General features: G+C 40.9%; 1 protein-coding gene across 5 annotated transcripts in view; it reads right to left on the reverse strand.

Moving 5' to 3' along the window:
• Window positions 1-487: 487 nt before the first annotated feature.
• Window positions 488-17,674, reverse strand: part of ZNF438 (zinc finger protein 438) — a 163,069-nt gene continuing 145,882 nt past the window's right edge. For all 5 annotated transcript variants that reach the window (XM_043969275.1, XM_043969273.1, XM_043969271.1 and 2 more), the window contains 2 exons: window positions 5,148-6,969; window positions 488-4,456 (listed from right to left, as the gene is read on the reverse strand). In XM_043969275.1, coding sequence (XP_043825210.1) covers window positions 3,838-4,456; window positions 5,148-6,969 — 2,441 coding nt within the window. In that variant the 3' untranslated portion in view covers window positions 488-3,837. The remainder of the gene's footprint in view (window positions 4,457-5,147; window positions 6,970-17,674) is intronic.

The raw sequence follows: 17,674 nt of genomic DNA on the forward strand, positions 1-17,674 counted from the left end.
ACCTGGATCTAACCGCTTCATTCAAACGCCTGACTTCATTAAAAGTTAGTCAAGAAAGTAATGCAATAACTGAGCTAAGCAAATGAAATTGCTTTTTGTTATAGACAGTTTAATGCAGTGGCAAGAGCACTGAACATGGAGTTAGAATGTTCAAATCCTGGATATACCTCTTACCAATAATCATGTTGTTAGCAGCCTTTCTTCATTGCATTCCCTGGTGTTATTGTGGTCAACAACCAGAAGCATGCTGGAGCCAGCTTAACCCGGCTCATTAGAGGCAGATTTAATTGGCCCAAAGTCCAGAACTATGGGCCTGTTAAATTTTCATTTAACTCACAAAAGAGCAAATGCTACAAAGCAGGGCTTGATGTACTGTTTAGTTGATTGTCTAGGCTTAAGAAATGATTTAGAAAATGTTAATAATGCAGCTTAAACTTAAATGTGTTGCATTTCCCTCCCTCTCTGCTCCCCCCCCCCCAGGCCTGGAGCCTCTTGTTAAAACATTTACTAGAACATCCCTGTTAATAATGACAGACCCAAAATTATGCTACAGATGTTTAGAATGGAGATGTGGATGTGACACAGGGATGACAGGGCAGAATGGCATTTGCTTATATCATCTGCTTCCAATCAGACTGTGTCTGAGGAAATAGGTCTCAGGAAAGAAATGTCCTCAAGAGGTCACGGATTGAGGTAACAGATTTTTTTGTTTATTAATCAGGCAAGACTTCCTTAGCTCAAAAGAAGTGTGTCCTGTAGACTGAAGAGGCAGCTTTCTACTTGTTGTATGTAAGGAAATGTAGGTCCAGACCTCCTTGTCTGAAAACTAACTCTTTCCTTGAAAAAGGGTTAGCACCTCCACTAATGTTCACAGCTGGTGGAGCTTGGGAGGTAGAAGATAGGATGTTGCTTCATCCTTGGGGGAATAGCAGGAAGGCATCCAACCTAATCTAATTAATAGTAAGTAGGCAGGAATTCAAAGAAGGGTTGTTTGGTTTTGTTGGGGTTTTTTGGGGGGGGAGGGGAGTAGTTCTTTGTCTTGATTTTACCCAATGTTTTTGCCTTGGGTTATGTTTTCCGCCCATCCCAAGTGACTGCATGGAAGGATCAAAAGGGCCTAAGACAGGCATTGATTGATCTGTTGCCTTTATCTTTTCAGGAAAAATTATGTCTTATTTTTTAGGATCACTGTTAAATACTAAATTTTCATTATATGGGAGTCGTTTTTGAGAGATTTAGTATACTGAGGTAGGGATTTTTCCTGAGAGTTCACGTATGGCTCTCAGTATACTGCACCACTATGTTCACTACTGAATTATTAAACTCCCCTATAATTCCCGAGGTCACTAATCCCAAATAAGACTGTCTTTAACTCCCAGGGTTCATTCCCCCATTCTACTGGCAAATGTCCTGAAAACATCAGGTATGGGAGACGGTAGAAGCTGTAGCTATAGATTGTATCCTTGTCGTCCTCTTGATAGCAATTGATGGAGGAAATGAACGGTCTCTCTCCAAATACTCCTAGCCTTTGTAACAACGGGGCCTTTTGTCAGTTTCCCCATCTCTAAAACAGAGGGGAAAAATACCTTTCTTGCTTACCTCCTAGGGTTATTGGAAGAATAAAACGAGAAAATGTAGGTGAAAGCATTCTGTGAACTACACGTGTGAGGGATAAAGGGACTAAAACTCAGAGGAACCTCAGGTGTATTAGGAGCAAATGAATATTATATACACTTCACATCCACCCCGAGTTACAGAGATTCCATCAGGATGAAGCTGGTCCATCCTACTCTGAAAATCATTTCAAAGATTATAAGAGGTAATTTCCATCATTCCACAACATTTATTTTGAGTGCTTTTGTGCAAGGCACCTTGCTAGGCACTATGGGGGAATACAGAGTTGACTTAGACATGACCCCTGCCCTGGATGAGCTTACAATCTTAGAGGAAAGATAAGACATGTATGCGCCTGTAATACACGGCAGGACATGATATGCCTATAAGAGAGGTACAAACAAAACCGCTATGACAGTTCAGAAGGAAGATCCCTTTTGGTTTGGGAGATGAGGGAAAACTTCATGAGGATAGCATATGAGGAAGTGAGTCTTGGAGGAAGGGTGGGAACCCAACTGGTGGAGACAGAGAGGGAGGGAAGGTAATTCCAACTGTAGCAAATGGCACGAACAAGACCATGCTGTGCAGGCCCATTCAGGCTGTGTGGGAAAAATGACAGGTGCTCCAGTTGGGTGAATATGAGTACAGGATTACAGAATGAGAGAGTGGGAAAAGCAGGCTGAGGCCAGAGTGGATTGAGCTTCATATCCTAAATTGAAAGACTGGACTTTATTTGTTAGATAGCAAGGAACCACCAAAAAGGGTTATGAGCAGCAGTGCCATGATCAGAGCTGTGCTTCAGGAAGATTAGTTTGGTGGCCATGTGTGAAAGGGAAAGGACTGGGTAGAGGGAGACCAGTGAAAGGCTGCTACACTCGTTTGGGTAAGTTAGGGAGGGCCTACACCTGGATGGCGGCAGTGGGAATTTTAAGGAAGGGATGGGTGCAGAAGCTTTTTCAGAGGTAGAATCAACAGGATTTCGTTAGATGGGTGGAGAGGAAGAAGGAGGGCTCAAAGGTGATTCAGAAGAATGCTAAGGTCACTAACAGAAGAATCAAGAGGTGATGTTCTTTTGGCAAAGGGGAAGTGGGGAAGAGGAGGAATTTTGTTTTGAACAGTATCTCCCAAACATACAACAGCCATAAGGCTATTTTTATATCCAGAACTGGCTGAAACTTGAAAGATGAACATTTCAGAATCTGCTAGACCATTTCCTACACATTAAAAAAAAAAAAAGGAGTTTTACTCATGAATGAATTTGAAAAAAGGAAACAAAACCAAACCTGTGCCTGTCAAATTACTAATACAGGTACATCCCTCCAAGCCACCATTCAAAAAAGAAGCTAGTCTGAGGGACAAGGGAAAGAAACCAAGACACCTAGGGTTTCTGGCTTGAACAACCTGTGTTACTTTCAGGGCATAAATATTCTAGCATTGTCTGCTTGAAAATAACTTCTTATGTAGAAAATGGCTTTTTTATTTCTTTAATTAGCTGGAGTTTTAACAGGATTTTGATTCCTTTGAAGAGAGAACTCTGTACCTGTAAGACATGCCAGCAAAGACGCTTCAAGGCAATGACCATTTAAGAAAGTAGATGGTAGGTAGCATGAAGAAAAAAAACTGGAAGGACTGGATGCAAGGAATTTAAATTAGGGCAAATGACAATCTTATTAAATACATTCTCCTAAAGCATATTCAAATAAAGCCAAGGATTGAACACATATCGATATTCATTACCATAAAACCTGGTACGACTTTTGAAGCTGAAATGAAGTTTTCAGTCTAGGAAGTTATTAGATTTGTCAATCTATATTAATAGAAGGCATTTGTGTGCTATTACACAAAAATGATACCTACCAATATATACATGTTCATACTGCATGGTATATTTTAGGCAGATCTTATAATCTTCCTGATTTTTGTATCCATAGTCTGGTCTTTCTATTTGTTCTGATAAGGACTCAAAGGCTTTATCAGTTAATGAGTGACATTTCCCAACAAATCCTCATATAAATCCAAAAATTCTGTGCTGTTTCTTGTGTAGTTCATAAGAAAACAAAATTGTATAAATTTTGCCTTTACTCATGAAAAACAAAAAGGGTTTTGTTTTTTTTTTTTGCATGGCCCAAATCTGTAATTAAGAGACACGAGTATAATATTAAACTCTGTGGGGAAGAGCAGAGCAAACATTTCCTGCAATGTTCGTTCCCTCCCCCCAGTGTTTCATTTTTCAGCCTCATTAGAAAGTTCAATAACTCCCTGTGAGGATAATGCACTTAAAAGAGCCCAGAGTACAGAAGGGTCCTCACAGTTGTGCTGCTGTTCCCAATGAAGGAAAAGTTCTTCTTTCCTCTCGAGCGTCTGCTTACAAAGAAGACAGTTAAAGCCCAAATCAGACCAGACCTGAATCTTATATGGCGTGGCACAGTCTGGGCTTGGCGGAGCCTTGCCCGGCTCCCCGGCTCCCAAGGGAGCTTCTTCGCTCTTTGTCAGTATGTCCAGGTTCTTCTGATGGAGGAGGTAGATCTCCCTTTTGAGCTGGATGGGGAATGTGTACGCCTCCTCTTCCAAAGCGTCCCTCTTCGCCAGGCTTCTCCTCTCGCTGCGCTGTTTCCAGAAATGAGCAGCTCGCTTCACCACTTCCTCCTGGGCTCCTCTGCTGCTTGGTAAGACTCCTTCCTTCAGCTTCCCCTGAATGTCCTCTCCGTGCACATACAATAAATGACACTTCATCTCAGAAAAAGATTGAGCAGTGACCTGACAGCGGCCACACTTGATGTCCAACTTGACTTCGCTGGCCTGTCCTGGAAAGAGGGTCTCCTCGAGGCCTGCCTTGTTTTCTCTGAAAACAGAAAAAGCAGAGGCTGTGTGAGAGGAGTGTTCATGCTCTGGCTCCTGAAACACTACCCCCCACCCTGCAAATGTCCCAAACATGCGCTGATGAGCAGGAAGAATAAAAGGCAAGCAGCATGGACACAGAGAAATCCTGGTGGGGCCCAGAATGCATGGCGGTCCCCTCTGGTTGGCTCTGCTAACCTTCACGGGTATCCACTTGGTCACGTCTGTCCTTCAAGGGGAGTGATTTAGGTGGCTCTTATAGTCTGATACAATATGCAAGTTGGGGGCAAGGGATCCTAGAAGAATAAGTCCTGGCCTGGGAGTCAAGACATCCGGTTCAACTCTTGGCATTCTTGCTAAGCACAACATAACCTTGGGCCAGTCATTCAGAACTCTGAGTCTTTGTCCTCATCTGTGACATGACCCTCTTCCAACTCTGATAGCCCACGGCTGTATTCATAGTTAAAGAATGCCCCCAAATGCTTAACTGACAAGGATTTAGGCCCATTATGATTCATCACCTGTTAAGAATCAAAAATTATATCAAATCTTATGGGGGGAGGGCATCAAATAGCTATGACACCTCAGAGGTGTTTCCAAAAGCCCTAAATGGACATAAACAATGTTCAATCTCACTCCAGCCTCCACAGAAAACCTGGATTTCCTTCCCATGTACCACTGCTGCCAGCACTCACCTCTCCACCGCTTCTTCTGTGCCTCTTACGCCTATTTCTCGGTTCTTTGGCCCTCTGCCCTGTGGCAATTCCCCAGAGGAAGGTTCGGTGTTGATCACAACCCTATGCACTTCTTTCAGATGGCCAATATAGACCCTCACGTGACCAAACACTTTTGCACAGAATTCGCAGCACAGGAGCTTCTTGAGACGACTCTCACTGTGATGAAGTTTCATATGGGTGCTGAGGCTTCCCGAGTGCACATATGCTTTACGACAGATCCGGCAACTGTAGGGCCGTCTGTTTGTGTGTGTGTTCATATGGTCCTGAAGATGGTGTTTAAACTGAAAGTGGTGGTTGCAGATGTGGCATCTGTGCCAAGGCTTTCTGATGGCAGAGAAGCCATTTTTGCATACAGGACCTGGCTTGGTACAAGCACTGTCGCTCTGCTTCGAGCTGGGATGCTTGTTTGTAAGGGGATTTTCTAACATGGTGTCTACATAGTCGGGAGATTTGGTCTGTACAGGAGGTGCAGGGGAGGTCAGTGGAGACACTGCCTGCATGACAACAACAGGCTTGGGCATAATGTTCCGATACTTTTTCACAGTCCCAGCTTTTCTGTCTCTGAGCTCTTGGGGGTCAGTTTTTACTCTTTCTTGAACATCTCTGCATGTGTCAAGGACACACTTTCTCTTCTTTGTCTGAAAAGCCAAAACGTCCTCTGGCATCCTTCGTTTCCTTCCTCTTTTCCTGGCTGTTCCACCATTTAATTTCTTTTTGTTGTCAACTTCCACCTTGGTGACTGAGCAAAAGGCATCTCTGCAGGCAGCGGGCTTGGACACTTGTGTGAGTGAAACAGCAAAGAGCTTATCCGATGTTTTGGGAGGCACATCGAAGGTTTTTGCAAATGATGCAGCTTTGTCACAGTTGGGTCTGTGCCAAGAAGCAGGACCGACAATGCTGGCATCTGGCTTAGACATTGCTGTCTTCATTCTTGAGTATGGCAAGATTGGAAGTTTACCTTTAGGCGCTGCAGGGATCAGCTGCACTGCATTGCCAAAAATAGCTGGGGACAAAACGGTCATGGCTTTTGCCGAATCGGCGACTTTTTCTCTGATTCTCTCAATAACCATGGCTGAGGGCTTTCTGGCCATTGTGTTTGTGTCTAGTTTGGCTTTCATGGAATTACCCAGCTCAGCTGAAGCTTCCTCTGGTACCCATGGTTTGGGGAAAATAACCGTGTCGCCTGCCTCAGGTCTGCTTATCAGTGGAGGTCCAGATTCTACACAGCTGCTTTCATCAAGCAAAGCAGTAACTGTGATTTCAGTCGGCACCTGATCTATCACTATCACATGCTCAGAGGAATCAATGTTGGTGTGAAGTTCAGAATGGTTGGCTATTGAAGGCGATGGCTGAGCACATATTTGTGTATTGGCTGGAACCTTCCTAATCACACTCACAGAAGAGTTTGGAATCGTTTCCACTTCTGGCATCTTCTTATTTCTTGTAGGCTGGTACCGAGGAATAGGCAATTTAAGGTTTTTGGGCTTCTGGACGGGTGGGGTTGTCACTGCTGGAGTAACCTGGGGCAAAGCGACAAGGGAAAAGGTTCCCTCCTGACCAGCGACTTGCATCAGGGCATAGTTTTGTGGTGGCATCACCAGAGGCCTAGAATTGGCCGAGGACATGGGATGAACTTGATCACAGAGTGATGGTGACTGATAGGGCAGCACTGGGGATGTTAGGACTTTGGGTGTAATTTTGGGGGCAATAGTCCTAAACTGAATTTTATTCTGTAAACTTTTCCCAGTCTGTGTTGTCCAGGGAGAGATTTTAGGTTCATCTGCAATGATAATACAAAATGCAAAAACAAAATGTTATTGTATTATATTTATACAAATGTTGACAGTTCAAATAAGCACATTAAAAGCAACTCAAAGAAAAATATAATTAAAATAGATGGTAAATATTCAAAGAAGTGTCAAATCCTCACTTTCATATTTCTCAAGTAGCAGTCCTCTGGGTTGAGGTTTCAATGCTCAAACTAGTCTTCATGCAAGGACTAGGAGTTAAGGACCAATACCTAGCACATAGTGAGCTAAGTAGTGTGAGTTAATAAATGTTTGTTTCCTTCCTTCAACAACTGGCTTTACAAAGACAGACTGTGTGAGCACCAAACCTTTTATAAACGGTCTGCATAACCTACAAGGAGCACCTTTTATCTACTGTGCTCATGTCATCTCTGAGCTGCACTTTCCCATACAGACTGAACACATTAAAATGTAAAGTGATGCTACAACAGATGCAAGAGACACCAATGCAGAGCAGGGTGAAATAGATTGTCACTCTGTGAACATTCATCCTCTGCTCCATTTGGAGGCCATACCATTTGGCACAGTGGCAACACAATTTGTTTGCACAGTGGAAGAATTCCAGGTTGAAAGCCAGCCTTGTTTCTATTTCCCCATGTGACTTGTGAATTTCTTTTGACACCTTTCAAACCGTTTACGTGTGCTTTTGCAATTAAATCACTAGCATTTAAAAGCTGATGTGACTCCCCTCAACCCCACCATTATTTTAAAATGTTACAAGATACTGAACAATATGCAAAGACAGGAAATGCTCTCTAGTGTAAAGCTTCTTAAACAATGGGTCACAACCCCATATGGGGGTGTATAACTGAATGTGGGGGTCGTGAAAAATTTGGCAATGGCACAAGGTTATGTATACCTATTTTATATACTTCGATACCCCGGGTCATGTAAAATTTTCTCAGGTAAAAAGGGCTGTGCATGGAAAAAGTTTAAGAAGCCTTGCTCTAGCTCATACAACTAAAATAATCATACATATTCTTTAAGATTTATGGGAGCACCTAGTGACCAGTTCTTATGCCACTTAAAGGTAGCATGGTATACAGGAAAAAACGCTGGCCTTTGGAGTCTGATGATCTGGTTCCAAATTGTGTCTTCCCGACTTACTATCAATCTAAATTTGGGTAAATCACTTAGTCTTTTTGAGTCTTATTTTCTTTTTATGTAAAATGGAGATAATACTTTGCTAATCACTTTATAGGTTGGACATGAGGAAATAATTATAAACCATAAAGTCTTCTATAATATGGGATATTGTTATTCTAATAGGTCCCTTCCTTAACCCAATCTCATGAAGAGAAAAAAAACAAGACAAAGACTTGTTCTGGACCCACGATAGATTTCCTCTGGGTGGAAAGCAAAATTAGGAAACAGTTTCTTGCCAAAAATCTTTACATGAAGGAAATAGTCTTAGATAAGAAATCCAATCTGCATTTCTAACTCTGGACAAAGTGAACAAGTTTAATGTCTTTCTTTTTGGATTAAGGTATTCACCTATTCTTCCTACAGTTTGATAAATGGAGTGTTAAATAGGCTAGGGACATTTGTCATAGTTTCTATATAGACGACACTGCTATATTTAGCTGGAATGCTAGATCATCTGGACTATCTCAGGTTGCTAGGTGCAATAGGTAATGCTGATCTCATGGTATACCTTAGTAAAATGCCATTTGGGATTTCCAGAAATCAAATATCTGGGATACGAGGGAGAAATAGGTATGTAACACCCTTCTGAAACAAAGCAGAACTTGAGAGGAAAAGGCACTTATAATTTAAAAAATGATTGGATCACTTTTGGGGGGATTCCCAGAGACAAAAGGCCATGCTTTAGGACCAAGTTGATTCAGATCTGAATAATCCTAGAAGGGTAAACCAGATAAAGTCACCGGTATACCAGAATGTCAAGAAAAGCTGAAATAGGCTCTGATTTCTCTACTTGTTTTAAGAGCTCCTGACTTTTTCCTCTTGGTGACTGCTACCTACAACACTAATTTGGGCACACTACTGTTATGAAACCATGAAAATATAAATGTTTTGTATTGTATTATGGGAAAAACTAAATTGCCAAAAAAGAGACACAGAATTTTGAAAAAGACCCCTCTAAGGGTTGGTCTCCCCAACTTATCCAATTGTAACAAGGATTTCTTCTATCATGTAACTGACAATGGTCATCCAGCCTTTGCTTGAAAACCCTACAGAAAGGCGTTTCTAGAAAAACCTCCTGGAGCAGCTCCATTCTAATTTTGAAAAGTTCTTTTTGTTAGGAAGTTGTTTCCTTAGTGCTAAACCTTCCATTCATTTCTAGCCTAGGGGCTAAGTAGAACAAATGAATCCAGCCCTTCTTCCCTGTGAAAGCTCTTCAAGTGTGTACGAAGATGGCTCTCAGTCACCCCCTTAGCCTTCTCTTTTCCAGTCTAAACACCCCTCGTTCTTTTAACAAATCCTCATGCTACATCTTCTCAAAGCCCTTCATCTTCCTCTGTTTTATTCCTTAAAAGGGCAACACGTTTCCTAAATGTGTTATCCAGAACTGAACGTGGTATTCCATATGTCTCCTTATCAAGGCCAAGCACAGCTGGACTCTCGCCTTCTTACTTCTTTACACTCTGCTTTTCTGAATGCAAACTGAGATCATATACGGTTTTTGAACTGCCACAGCATGTTGTTGGCTCATACTGATCCAGCAGTCTACCAAATCCACAGGCCTTTTGCAGATAAATTTCTACCTATCCATGCCTTCTCCTTCTGAAGCTATGTTTTTGTAACCCAAGTGCAAGACTTTACATTAACCCCCCCCCCCATTAAATTTCACGTTACAATTAGTCCAACATTTTAGCCTAAAACACTATGGACCCTTACCCCTTAATCCAGTATCTGAACTACTCCTCCTAGCCTTATAAATGGCGTGCTTTTATGCCATTGCTGCCTTTATGTTCAACCCTAAACAAACCAACCGACATCACTGAGCTGCACAGGGCCAACTACTCACTCTTCTGCTGGGCCCTTCACTAGAAACCTCTTTCCAGGCTATTAATGATGGTTTGGGGGTATTGTTATTTAGCCATCCTCGAAGCACTTAACTGTACCATTATCTAGCATGTATATTCTCCCAACTCGTCCAGAAAAATAACATGAAAATCTCTGTCAAATACTTTGCTGAAATCTAGCAAAATTATATCTATAGCAACCCCCTGTTCTGCCAGTGTGTTAACTCCACCAAAAAAGGAAAGGAGGCTGGTCTGGCACAAGCTGTTCTTGATAAAAACATGCCAGGTCTTTTCCATCACTGCTTCCTTTTCTAGAAGTTCACAACCACTTCTTTTGTACAGGATAACCCTGGAAACTCTAGAATTTTTCTAAGAATCAAAATCAAGTTCACTGCACCATCTATTTTTCAGACTCCTCCTTTCTTTTGCCTTTTACTAAAAACTGGAGCCACATTTGCCCTTTGACAGGAGTCCTATGGCACCTCTCCCATTCTCCATGATCATGGAGATTCATAAATTGCACCTGTAGGTTCTCATAGTGCCCTGTAACATGCTTCCTCCGGACCTGATGCTTCCAGGGAAGCGACATGCTTTCGTTCTAAATGCTGCCATATTTATTTAGATTTCAACTCCCTAGTAGATGTCTCTCTTTGGATCTTTTCACTCCAAAGGTCGTCTGCCTTGGACCTCTTACACCAGTGTGGCCAATCCATCTGTGCTTGCCTGTCAATAATGCCTGATTGATCGTCTATAAGAGGCTCACCGAAGATTTTTAGTTTTCTTGGTATTGTGTGGCTACACATGGAGCACAGATTTTCCACTGGTTATCTTTTTTTCTCTTACTATGTTATTGGTCCGTCTTTTCTTGTCCTTCATTTCTGAAGCAATCCCTCAGATTAAAATGTCAATGAAAAATAAAGGTTTGTTGTTGTTTAGCCATTTTTCAGTCGTGCCTGACTCTTCGTGACCCCATCTGGGGTTTTCTTAGCAAAGATGCTAGAGCAGTTCGCCATTTCCTTCTCCAGCTCGTTTAACAGATGAGGAAACAGACAAACAGGACTAAGTGACTTGCCCAGAGTCACACAGTCCGTCTGAGGCCAGACTGGAACTCAGGAAGATGAGTCTTCCTGACTGCAGGCCCAACACTCTTGTTTAACCAATAAATAGAAATACAATACAACACAGATAAAGTTAATCTGTAGTTTTAAGTCAATATGCAGCCTTCAGAGATCCATTTCTATCTGAGTTTGACGACTACGATTTACAGTACTCCTCCCATATAATGTATTTGTCACCTACTTGGGGCTACCGCCTGTTACGATATCAGCTTCCAAAGAAATAAAGTTGAGGTCATCTGTCACTTGGGGCCAAACAATACTGCTGGAAAGATACTGATGTTAACTCGATGGGTCTTTGTTTTACTACCAAGTCTGGGATTGTTAAAAGTACTGCAGTTTCCCCAAAGAAATCCAGTTGGCCATCGTCTCACAATTCAATTGTGAACCCACTGTAGCATCTAAGAAACATATATCGCTAGACTGGCTTTGGGCTTATCCTTCCAACTCTGGATCACAGACTGGACAACAGACATACTTCATGAACTGGGCTTTTCCTGTATAACTAATTAGGCTAAACTTTTGAGTGATTGTGGATTGCATTTAGGATTAAGCAGCATTCTGGAATTTGGCACTATCAGCAAACATCATGTCATCCACAAAGAGGAGTATCTGGAGGAAGTCAATATTTACAGAGAATCTCTCTTCCAATTGGATTATATGCTGAAGGTCCTCCATTACAATGGCAAATGCCACCGGTGAGGATATGTCTCCCTGTTTTATGCTTTGAACGGAAATAACCAGAAGGATGGATAAAATTATCTTTGTTGTTACGACTTTCAAGGAATCTGCATGACTTTTTAAAGGAAACAACGTGTTAGAGGAGAGCATTTAAGATAGCATTTTGCTACTCCTAATCATATGCCTTTCAAGAGTAAACAGGAAGTATAGTTTAGTCAAACATGTGACTGAAAACAAGTGGAACGCTGTAGAATACTTTGTGAATGCTCGCCTATTCCCTACTCATGCTTTCATCAAACTGTCCTCTCTCCATATTTGTGTAGGTTGTTATAAAGAATTTGCAGAGGAAGACAAGTAGACACATAGGTCGTTAGTTATCAATATTTTCTTAATTATGCTTATAAAAAATAACAAGGTCTATGTTATCTAGTCTTCCCTTTTTCAGACACCAAAGGAGTCAGTTCCTCCATGCCCTGTTTTGCATCCTCTACTCAGTCTAGTCCAGCTGCTCTTTCCACCTTTAGTGAAATTTCTACTTCCTCATTGTTACCAGGCTTTCTGCGATGGCTCCATTGTCACTGATGGAGAAATAAGTTTTGTCACAAAAGTCTTTACAGATTCTTTCCATTGGGGAGTGTGGGGGGGGGGGAGCAATGTATTGTCCTCCTTACAGTTTCATTCTTAATTGTTCCAAGGGAGATGTGGCTTAACTGGGTCTCTTTACCAAATGGTCTTTATTTCCCTGTTTCTATTTTATGAAGTGAAACTGTTTATAATATTCCACTATGTTTTTCCATAAGACTTCACGAATGAGTTTAAATTCTAGATTAGATTGGTCTTTGCCTATCAAATCTCACTGCCCAGAAAAGAGATCAAGTATTTACTGGTTGAAGCCGTTTTCCTAGGCTCTTGTATTTTCCTTATTGTAGTAAACACTTTACATTGGCTAAACTCTTTTGGAGTTTACTCTTTTACCCTTTTCCCATTTTTCAGAATCAATGGCTAATTTAAATATATCAGGTTGGAATGACTTCACTTGCTTGTCATATCTTATTTTTAATCTTTCTCTGAATTTGGAATTGATTTGGATCTTTAACAAGTCAAAGATCTGATTTTGGAGAGCTGCTATTTAAAAATAAATCCTATATTAGAAACCAGCTGCTTTTTTCCCTCTACTAGAATATGGGCAATTTCATTTTTCATGATACTGCTTAGTGTTTGCCATACTTAACACCTTTTTACTCTCTTAAAGAAAATATGATCTACAGATGTGAGGCTACTATATGGTCTCCAAGCCTCTCATTTTTCTTACTCCTGAACCATGGTTACCAAAATATTTTCACCATTTTTTCTTACACCCACATTTGTACTGAAGACATTAAGCATTAAAGTACACATTAGTTAAATTTGGAGGGCCTAATCAAGCTCTTTTGCAAAATTTCTCTACTTCCTTTTTATGAGACTGTACACAAAGTCTTTCCAGGGCTAAAGTGCAATACCTTTTATTTTGTATATGCTTCTATGTGCCCTGGTTATATCTCTCCTAAGAGAATGTCAAGCTCCCTGAGGGCGGGAATTACCCGTTGTTTGAGAATTTACCACAGTCCATGGGATCTTCCCTATCATCTCTCTGAAGGCTTTGAAACCCACTCTTCTCAAATCTAGGGAGCATATTAGACCATTCCCAACTTTCCTGTTCTTCTCTAGCACTTTCCCCTGGGTTTCCATTATTTGTACTTTAGCAACTAGTTCTTCCTTAATTTGTCTTTTCTTCAGAAAGATCATTTGGCAATTATCTGGGTTTTGGATAACATCAGTTCTTCAATTTCTAGCCAAGAGTTTACCTCATGGACTGATCATTAAGGTATAGGACTTCCAAATGAACATTCAACATGTTTCTGGTCATGAGACTATCTTGGCAGATGCCTTATGAAAACAAGATGATGGATCTCAGAGATCAGCCTGAACTAAACAGATGTTGTGTTCCAAACTTCTTTTATGTTAATAGCTTCATTTTAAAGGAGGAGAGGAGAGAACAGGGGAAACAACACTACTGTAATACAAGTGTTTACAAACTCATTTTATCAATTAATATTTTAGCAAAAAGAAAAGAACCTGTGTGCTTGTTCCTCAATTTTTTTGAGTGCACATCCCATCAGTAAAAAATATAAGGACATGCCCTGATTATATTGATATGTACTTATTTATAATGGTAACATATATTTACATAGCACTTTAAGGAATACAAAGCCCCTGACAAATATCCCCTGCAATCCTCACAATAACCCTGCAAGGAGGTATCACCTTCATTTCCATTTATGAAAATAGAAGCTCAGAGCGGTTCAGTGATTTGCCCAAGGATGCTAACAAGCCAGTGTCTGAAGCAGAATTCAAATACACGTCTTCTTGACTCCAAATCCAGTGTGCTGGCCACTACACTACCCAGCTGCCCTAGGAATTGTACGCTAGTAACAGTTTTTCTTTTATGTATATTATAAAACATATAGAAACAAAGTAAAAAAAGGATGAGTAAAGAGAAAATATTTTAATATAGTGTATGTATTAATAACAAAAAACCTTTTCCCCTTAATTAAAATATTATTAACAATAAGGAATGTGACTAAATAGGCTCAATTATTTTTGAAAATATTTGGACGCTTTGTGATACAGTAGCTTGGAAGTCTGAGTCTAAGTTCAGTTTACCTGATTTTAAAAGATACCTCACAAAGACATGCAGACTCATCTTCCCCTTGTGAAAAGATTTTTACTGAAATCTGACTAGTGATGAAGGAGGGAACTTGGGGTATAAGTCTTGGATGTGGAGTCAAGAAATCCTAACTTTGAAACTTTCCTCAGATGCTCACTTAATAGCTGTGTGACTCCAAGGCCTTGCTTGGCCTTTATTTCTTTATCTATAAAATAAGGGTCACAGCATCTGCTTGTGGTGAGGGTCAAATGAGAGAAAGTATGTAAAGTGCTTTTCTAACCTTAAAATGCTATATAAATGCTAGCTATTTATAATAATTATTTATAATTATAAATGCTAGCTAATTATAATAATTATTAGTTCTTACAAACTATTCAGAAGATATATTTTCCTATTTTTTAACAAATTGGTTCAAAACCCACTGAAGGTCTTCATTTAGATTTTAAACAGTTTAGAAAATCATTTCCAAGTTTCTAAAGTATGTATATTTGTTGTTCTTTTTATAGGTGACACACATCATTTTCAGAGACCTAGAAAGAAAAGATGAAGTATCTGAGATTAGACACTAGAGTCAGATGCTATGGAGGTCAAGAAAAGAGACTGAGAAAAACCCATTTGATTTGGCAATAAAAAGATCACTGATGGGGCAGCTAGGTGGCAGAGCGGATAGAGCACTGGCTCTGGAGTCGGGAGGACCTGAGTTCAAATTGGGCCTCAGAGACAACACTTAATAGCTGTGTGACCCTGGGCAAGTCACTTAACCCCAATTAACTCACCAAAAAAAAAAAAAAAAAGATTACTGATGTTTTTAAAACAACAGGTTCAGTTGAGTAAGGAGTCCAGGAAAAGAAGGTTGTGAGTGTGGGAATAGAAAGACAGTATAATAAGATCTACTGCACAAACTGCAATCCAGCTAGGTCTGCCCATCTTCTGTGTCTTGCTTTGCCCCACCAAAGATGAAACTGGAGGATGAGGACAGGTTTCAGTTTGCCTTAAAGGGTTGATGCTCAGCACAGAATGGGATAGGCGTGAAACCTATACAGCCACAAGAGGCCAGATATAGTAAAGGGGGAGAATGAGGGAATGTTTCAAGAGAATGGCTGAAAGGGTTGTATAGGTTGTACTGCAAATAAGCCCTGAAACTGTCTTTCCTGGAGCGGATAAGAGTCAACCACCGTCTCACCCTACGACTGGTTGGTTACCCCTGGGAGGGATGTCATGGATCACCTTGGACCTTGAAGTCAGCATTTTTGAGATCACTGGTTTATAACTAGGACTTATTAAACAACTGGCAATCATTTGATAACTGACCTTGAGTATGGCTATAGGATGTAGGAACAGCTGTGTGAAGGCAAGAAAGGATGGTCATCTATTCCAACTCACCCTCATTTTTGAGATAAGCAGAAAGACCCAGAGGGATCAAATGGTTTGTCCAATGTCACACAGGTAGTAAGTGGCAGAACTCAGGGCGTATAACTTCAAATTCAGAGCTATGCTACTTATCTGTTTTCAGTTTGTACCCTATCTCCTACTCACTGGGCATGACACATAACACAGAACAAGACACAGTGGCTCATTTTGGCGATATAGAAAAAGGGGATGCCCCATTGGTGTCTCTGTGTGTGGGTGAGAACATGTGGATCCAGGACCTTTTATTTTTCCCACCTGCCCATTGTCTGGTAAAGGTCTTAATGCATTGGCAATTGGTGCAGATTGGCTACTGGCAGTAGAGAAAAAAATTAGCTTATGCACCAAGGAGCATAGCTGTGCTCTTAAAAAGCTCAGGCCTCCCAAGTTACTGGTCTTAATGGATAAAAATGAATTTAAGTACAGGAGAAATGCCTACCTGTGGCCCTGACAGCTTCCTCTGCCAATACATTTCACACCCTTTTGGGTGATCAGAGATCAATTAATGGACGGAACTTCAGTTTCCCTTCCTGTCAGGGTGGCCCCAGACCTCAGGACTTCTGGGAGAAGATGTTCCTCAGGGATTAGAAGGGCCTTTAAACCTAACTAAAGGTACCACCTTAGATGCTGTACTTGTCTCACCAAGCTGTGGGAAACCAAAGTTTATGGCACTAGATTGATAATGAATTCTTCCTCTACTGGACCCAAAGTCCTCAGAAATCTATTACTTGTTATTCTCTTTTGAAGAGTTGTCAGCTTCATTTGCTGTAACACAAGCTTCAGCATAGAGCTGTCACACTGCCCCAGGCACATACAGGCTTCTGCATCTCCCCTTCTGTCCCTGATCCTGGGAACAGTGGGTCTAACCAATCCCTTAGGGCAAAACTCCCCAGTTAGAATGTAAGCTCCTTGAGGACAGGCACTGCCTTCTTTTAACAGAACTGTAAACTGTATCAAGGGACAGAAAGTACCATCCTTTCTCATGAGCCTGAAAATGGACGTAATACCTGATTCTCAAGGACTAAAAACTTACCTTTAATAAGGAAAAACAGATGTAGTTTGACATAAAAATAACTATAAAAGTTAACAATGAAACCAAATGGTTAACACAACATGATAATTTCTAAGTTGAGATTTTTTTTTTAACTGTCAAATGTTCTCAGTAATCTGAAAGGTGACATAAAAAACCTGACCATGAAGGGTCATCATGATGAGTGGCTTTGAAGCAAAGTGTTCTTTCCTTCCCAGTCAAAATGGAGAACCACTGAAACATGGTATAGAATTACAAGCTGTAAAACCCCTTCTAATTCTAAACTGCAAAACCACTTCTGAAATTCAGAGGGAAAAAAGAAAACAAAAAAAAAAAAAAAAAAAGGAAGGAAGCATCTATCTACCTTGCTACAGACTGCCAATACAATGAAAGAAGCCCTGCATTCTAGAGATCACCCCGACTCCCTGGGTGACCCCCTCCCCCTGCCCAGGTCGCATCACTTCTATGGGCTTCAGTTCCCAACAAAAAGGAGGGGTTGGACTCTGTGGTCTCTGAGGTCCTTGCCAGCTCTGAAGTCATGACCCCATGATGGAGCCCACCACCCTCATTTAACAGCTGAGGAAACTGAGGACAAGGGAGGTGAAAGACAGTTTGTGACTGAGCTTCTCCTTTCCCTTTTAAAGTCACTATAAGAGAGACATACTTCCTGAAAAGTCAGTAAGTCATTATATAAACATGATTTGAAAATGACAGTTGTCCCGGCTCCTGACTTTTTTTTTTTTTTGCTTT

Source organism: Dromiciops gliroides, chromosome 5, assembly GCF_019393635.1.
Source record: "Dromiciops gliroides isolate mDroGli1 chromosome 5, mDroGli1.pri, whole genome shotgun sequence".
Taxonomy (NCBI): Eukaryota; Metazoa; Chordata; class Mammalia; order Microbiotheria; family Microbiotheriidae; genus Dromiciops; species Dromiciops gliroides.